We start from the raw sequence: 6,977 nt of genomic DNA, 5'->3' as shown, positions 1-6,977 counted from the left end.
AAAAAATAAACTCCCCATCTGGATTCCTTTCATAGAGAGAGTTCTGATGGTCAATTTGCTACTGCTCCGCGTGTTGAACTTCCTCGTTTCGATGGTACAAATTCTTGTCTGTGGCAAAATCGTTCTGATGGCTATTTATAGCAATGGAACTCACCTCCTCGGCAGTGGATTTCATTAGCTTCTTCTCAGTTTGAAGGTCCTGCTACCCGTTGGCTTTAATCTGTGCAACACTGTGCTCCTAAAGCCACATAGGTCTAAATCATGTCAACTTCTTCAGAGCAGGTTCGGATGCAATCAACATCAGGTACTCATTTACATAATGTTTCATATTAATGAGACAAGTACATTAAAAGATTATGTTGACCGATTCTCTGAATTATATGATAAGTTATTTGTATATGAGACAAACCCTGTTGCTTTGCACTATGTTACTCACTTTTTGGATGGGCTGCAATAGTCTATTCATGTGCAGGCTACTCTTCAGAAACCAGCTGGCTTGGACACAACATTTGAACGCTCTCGTTGGCGGCCATAGAGGTTATGAACAAATCTCCGAGGCTCTCCCAACCTATGTAATTGGAGTGTTCAAACTACCCCTCTCAGTTTGTGACGATCTAACTCGCCTGGTTAGAAACTTCTGATGGGGTCCACAAAAAGGTTGAGCTTGATATATTCTTCGAGGCTCCGACTTTGCAACAACATCGTGTGATTGATAAAATGGGCACATCACCATCGCCGGACTAATCAGATCAAATCGGTTGAGAACCATGTGATCAAAATGATTGGATGTTGCCACCACGCAAGGTGAAACATTCACGTGCTCAAGCCCGAAGGCTGAAGCTAGCCCTATCCTGCTCTAGTAGTACTCTACTACTGTACGATACTACGCTCTTCATTTCACAATGTAGTGCATATATATATTTTTTAAGTTAAACTTCATAAACTTTGACCAAGTTTACAAAGAAAAACATATACATCAAGAATAAGAAATACATATCTTTAGATACATCACAAGCCATACTTTCATATTGCATATATTTCATATTGTAGATGTAAATATTTTTCTTTATAAATTTGGTCAAATTTTGTATAGTTTGACTTTTCAGAACGGAAGGAGTATGTGCATTGGGCGCGTGGAACACGCACGGGATGTCCCGTGTTGTGTTGGTCGCTTCTGCAGGCTACGTTGAAGCAGGATAGTTTGCTTCTCCTGCGGGCTGCATGTTTTGACCGAGCGCTCACTCGAGCAGAGTCGCCGTCGCTGTCACACGAATTATAAAAAGGATGACGTGGATCGAACGAAACCCTTTGACCCAGGCAGGAGGTTTGGCATCCTATTCGGCCGGCGTTCACTTCACATCCATCGATTCGTCCGTGTCAATGCTTTTTATCATGCTCTTTTTCTGTAGTATATGATGCGAACGTAGTGCGTAAATGGAGCCATAGCGTACGTCCGCGTGAGCATCAGATGTTGATCTCCAACCAAAAGGGGAAAAAGTGCCAACTGTTTCTTCTTTGAGGGAAAGAAAATAAGAGTACCAGCTGTTTGACACTTAAAAGACAACAACGGCCAATCATGGTAAACGAAGGTTTGAGTTCCATTTGCAGCTAAGCTACCGCTGTTACCGTTGCTGCCACGGTCAGCTGTCTCTCTCTGGGCATGCACTGTGACAGCTTGCACGAAGACCGACCGTTGCCATCGCCCTCCCTCCCGTCGCAACGGCTCCGGAGCCCCGAGACGTGCGAAATCCCCACAACACCCTCATGTCTAACCGCACGCGTGCGCTACGGCGATAGCTTTGGTGGGTTGCTTCCCCGCGTCTCTTGCCCTTCACGCCGTCACCGGCCCCTGTCCTTATCCGTCTTTTTTCCACTCTTCCTATTTAGTCCCGCCCGCCTCCGCCTTCATTCTCCAGCAGCAGCAGAGCACACTGTCACACACCCTAGAACTCGATCGACAACCCACATCCATCTCTAGCTTCTACTACCAGCCGAAGCACGTGCACGCTGGCACCAAGGCAGAGGCATTCTCAATGGACGCTGTGGAGTCCACTTCGCCGTACTCGCCACCGTCGCTGCGCCACAAGCTGCGGACCACAGTGTGCGGCTGCTTCGGCTCGCCGTCGTCGCCCGCCAGCGGTGGGGAGAGGCCACAAAGTGGCGGCAGGGCCAGGTGGAGGAGGCGCGTGGCGGCCGCGGGGCAGTTCAGGTACGACCCGCTCAGCTACGCGCTCAACTTCGACGACGGCGGCAGCGGCAGCGGCAGCGACGACGGCGCGGAAGCAGAGGACGCGGCCTTCCCGTACCGGAACTTCAACTCGCGCCTGCCACCCTCGCCGGCGCCGGCCTCCCGAGCCGCCATCGCCTGAAGTCGGGAATCGAATCGTGGTAGCTGGCGGCCGTCCTTTGCTGCTTCTGTAGCTTTTGTCTCTCTGATTCTTCTTCTTCTCCAAGTGAAACTGTATTAATGTTCCGTCGGTTCACAATGCAAGATTAAGATTTGGTTTGATCGGGCTTTTCTTTTGGATGATGAACTGTGAACGAAGTTAACCTTGGCCGGGTTAGTGGCGCGTGGCATCCACCGTGTGGGCTGCGCGTATCCAACCATGTACAAACAGTTCTACGTGTGTAAAAGGGTGCTGCAAAGGATTTGCGAGTAGCCAACAGCCCAACAGTCAAAAATATCGAATCAACCGCACACACACGCGGGAAGAAAAATCTTGAAGAGCCAGCTCCACTGGCTTATCCGCTCGTGTAGCTTAGTCAGCTCTCACCAGTGGAGCTTTCGGGCCGATTGTCACATACCAAGAAAAATCTTCCTGCAGTTTCTTTCTTTCTTTTTTTCTATTCTTTCAAGGAAAACAGGGGCGGGCCTCGGTTCCACTGAAACGAGCCCAGGCAGCTACATATGAACCGCTTGGATCCACTTTATGTTCTCAAAAAACAATCTACAGCTACATATGGATCCATACTACTATACGACTGGCCTCTGCCCCCACCCACGTTTCGTACGTATTCATCGCCCACGGAATTGCATGCTGTAACTGTCCTAGCACTACAATCAATATGCGTGACATATTGGGAATTGGATTAAAGCAAGTATAATAGGGTGACATAAGCTGATTATAAGAAATAAAATAATATATTTTTACTTAGTTGAAGGAGAGAAAAGAGGAGAGAGAGGAGAACCAATAAAGAATGGTTCAATGACTTGATGATATGCTGCTACACCAAGCCGGAGTTATTCAAGTCAGTTGATGATAATGATATTCAAACATTTACTGCAATGAAGTCTCGGAAAGGGCATTTGCCTCGTGATTTTCTTTAGCGCACTATTGGTATGTTCCATCTGACCATCTCTATTCTTGCAAACTTTCTATTTTGAATATATTCACATCCCACAACTAAATTAATTTCAGTTACAAATTCAATTTTTTTTATCTTGTAGTGTCTTTTAGGACTTGACAACATGGCGAGTTTGCCTTTATGCAAAGATGATTATATATTTTTCTTGTGACAAAAATGAATAAGTCAGAGATGCTTTTGATCATGGTGAAAGAAATTGCACAATGATAACTGGTATGGACAACTTTACTTTTGTTGGAAACATGGCGAGTTTGCCTCTGTTTTCAAGTCTCATATTTATTTACTCTATTGAACTTTATTTTGTTAGACTATTACGTTTATTTTTTCACTTCATTTTTAATGTGGATTTGTGGTTCAGAAGTTTGGTGTTGTATTATATGTTGTGTATTAACTTGCCCGGGCTCCACAAAAGTTCTGGCTCCGCCACTGCCAGCTGCAACACGAGACCCAAGACGCTTTTTGAGGATGTAAGGTGGGCCAACTATTGATAAACCAGTACATATTTAAAACTTATTATTGTACATGCCAACTAAGAGATTGGCTGTAGATGACATGTCAACTTCTTGTAGCCGACCGTTGTCTGTATTATTAACCATGCTCTTCGAGAGGCCCAGCAACAATGTGGGATTCCGTGTGCTCTCCTGTTCGTTTTGAGGATAGCTAGAGTGGAAAGGATCGAGCCGAGTTTGGATTGTTCTGCGATTTGCCGATTTGGCAACTGAGGAGCGAGGACAAAGCCGCGCTCTGAGTATAGTACCGATCTCATTATTTTACTCTCAGAGAGAACTCAGAAGCAAGCCATTCTTGGGCTGGACAAGCCCTGTCTGTTTGAGCTGTTATTTCTGCTTTGCAGCTTTTCACTTAGGCAGAAAAAACAAACCCTTCTAAATATGTGCTTTTTACTTCAATTTTTGGCTTATACCACCATAGTATAACAATATTGATTCATAAGTCAAAATCTGAATAAAAAGCCCGTATTTAGACCTCTATTTAGGAGCGTTTGTGTTTGTATCAAAGTAAAAAAAAGGCAAAAACATAAGCAAAAGCCAGAGCCAAACAAAAAGGGCCTTCCATTCGTATAAGGATTGGTTAGGAGACCCAAGTAGGTGAAGTTTGCATGTTTAGCACGGTCACCTTGTCCTAGCTTGTTTTTTTGACGGGTTGCCTTGTCCTAGCTGGGCGCCCCAATGTCTAGCTTATGCGAGAATCCTCGCGTGAAGGGGAGTCCGCCAGCCTGGGCGCACGGGAGGCCAAATCCTTTTTTTCTTCTTTTTTTCACTTTTTTGTTTTCATTTTTTGCTTCATTTTTTAATTTTTTTATACACTCAAATATGATAAAAATATATGTGTTAGAAAATCAACAGAAAACATTTGAAAAATGTTAACCAAACCGCTGAAAATTGTGAAATGTGTATATAATTTTTTTCATGTATACAAAAAATACAACGTGTATGAAAAGAATTGATCATGTATTATAAAGATGTTAATAAAGCATTTGAAAATGTCGAACAAGTATTTGAAAACTCTTAATCAAATATTTATAAAATGTTAAATTTGTATAGAAAAAATGTTGACCATATATTAGAAAAATGATGAAAAACATTGTCCTTATATTTAAAAAATGTTAAACAAGCATTTTAAAAAAAATAAATGTGTATAATGGACCACGTACTAGAAAAGTGATGATTTTTTTTTAATATTTTTCATCCGTATTTTCTTTTTAGTATATAATAATAGATGAGAATTGGATGGCGCTAGCCCCTTCGATCGAAATGAGTGGATGGCGCCAACGTCACCATGCAAGCTGAAACATTCACATGCTCAAGCCTGAAGCTAGCCCTACGTAAAGTATGAGGTACTCTCATCCTTGGGGTACTCCCGATGCTCCAAGTTAAAAAAAGACATTCATAAATATTTTTAGATATTCCGGAAATAATGTGAATGTTCGCAAGGAATGTGACTGCAATCCCTAAAATTTCAGATCCAAACTTGAAATGTACATTAAGAAACAAAAATGTGAAATCTGGCATCAATGGTGTAAAAAAAGACAAAATCAACATTGTCACTATTTACATCTGGATTTCACATTTTTGTTTCTCAATGTACATTTCAATTTTAGACCTGAAATTTTAGGGGTTGTAGTCACATTCCTTGCGAACAGTCACACTTTTTTTCTAAATTTTTTAAAAACATCTAAGATTTGTTTTTGAACTTCAAACACCGGGAGTACGCCAAGGATGGGTGTTGTGTTGTGTTGTGTTGGTCGACGTAGACGGAGCCACCGTAGTTTTGCTGCTCCGTGGGCTGCACACCTGCACACCTGTCGCCATCGCCATCGCCATCGCAGGAATGAAAGGCAGACTGGATTCTCGCATCAATCCCGTCCGTCCGTCCGTTAGCGCGGGCCGTACCAAGGAAACCTTTCACCCGGCCGGGAGGTTTGGCATCCATCGATTCACTGCTTTGTATCATCTTCTTTTCTGTATTTGATGATGCGAACGTAGTACGCGAATGGAGCCGTACCGTACGTCCGCGTGAGCATCAGATGTTGATCTCCAATTCCAAAAGAGAGAGAAAAAAAAGTAACAGCTGTCTGACACTTGAAAGGCAACGAGCAAAGCCTGTAAGTGCACTGAAGCAGCTAAGCTACCACTGTTACCGTTACTATCACGGTCAGCTGTCTCTCACAGCTTGCACATTCGATACGACCGACCGTTGCCATCGCCCTCCTTCCTCCCGTTCCAACGGCTCCGAAGCCCCGAGACCTGCGAAATCCCGAGAACACCCTCATGTCTAACCTCACGGCGTGCGCTACGGCGATAGCTTTGGTTGCTTGATTCCCCACGTCTCTTCCTCTGTTAGAAATATGACCAAATTACTACGAGATTTAATCCGAATAAACAGAAGATAAATCATGACTACAGTAATAGAGATTGAACTAATCATGCGAACTAGCATAGCAGATGAACATATCACATCTAGGACACATACTAGAGACATGGATTCTACCACGATCTCGAACAGGAAAGATAGAATCACATACGGTGCAGCGGGAGCAGCACCGCCCGCGTTGACGTTGTCGCCCATGTCGTCGAGGATGAGGTTGCCGAGGTCGGGAAAGAAGTCGTCGTTTGCGAAGTCATCGCTGCCAGCAGTCGCGCGAGTGCGCTCCCCAAAAACCTAATCGCCCCTCTCCCGTACATGATCACGAGAGGCGGGGTTCCGGAGGCCTGCTGTCCCTTCTCCCGGTGCACGCCGAAAGGAGGGATGGAGAAGACTTGCTTGACAGCGCAATGCTCTGGAACGGTGGTGAGAAAACCATACGAAGAGGCGGCGGCTAGGGTAGACGTCTGCCTGACTATATAGTGCGGGCCGGATAGGTCGTGGGAGTAAACCCCACGTCCGAGTTGCCAGGATCCAAAAGAATCGGAAACGGTTCAGTAATTAACGCGTCCATTAATTATTAATTAATGACTCATTATTTTTTCCCTAGCAGCAAAATATAGACAACGTGCATAGCTCTCTCCTCGGCTCGGCTCAATCTCGCAACCCGTGGCGCGGCGTGACGAGGCAAGGTGAGCGAGGAGGAGGAATGCGCATGTAGGTCTCCT

The 6,977-nt window shown here is 44.6% G+C and overlaps 1 protein-coding gene across 1 annotated transcript; it reads left to right on the top strand.

The window, feature by feature from the left end:
* Nucleotides 1-1,903: 1,903 nt before the first annotated feature.
* Nucleotides 1,904-2,507, top strand: LOC119341039. Its single transcript, XM_037612934.1, has one exon. It carries the CDS (start codon nt 2,034-2,036, stop codon nt 2,367-2,369), a length of 336 nt encoding a protein of 111 aa, XP_037468831.1. The 5' UTR covers nt 1,904-2,033; the 3' UTR covers nt 2,370-2,507.
* The last annotated feature ends 4,470 nt before the right edge of the window (nt 2,508-6,977 follow it).

This window comes from Triticum dicoccoides, chromosome 7B (genome assembly GCF_002162155.2).
Source record: "Triticum dicoccoides isolate Atlit2015 ecotype Zavitan chromosome 7B, WEW_v2.0, whole genome shotgun sequence".
Classification (NCBI taxonomy): domain Eukaryota; kingdom Viridiplantae; phylum Streptophyta; class Magnoliopsida; order Poales; family Poaceae; genus Triticum; species Triticum dicoccoides.
This window is presented reverse-complemented; position numbering and strand designations above follow the sequence as displayed.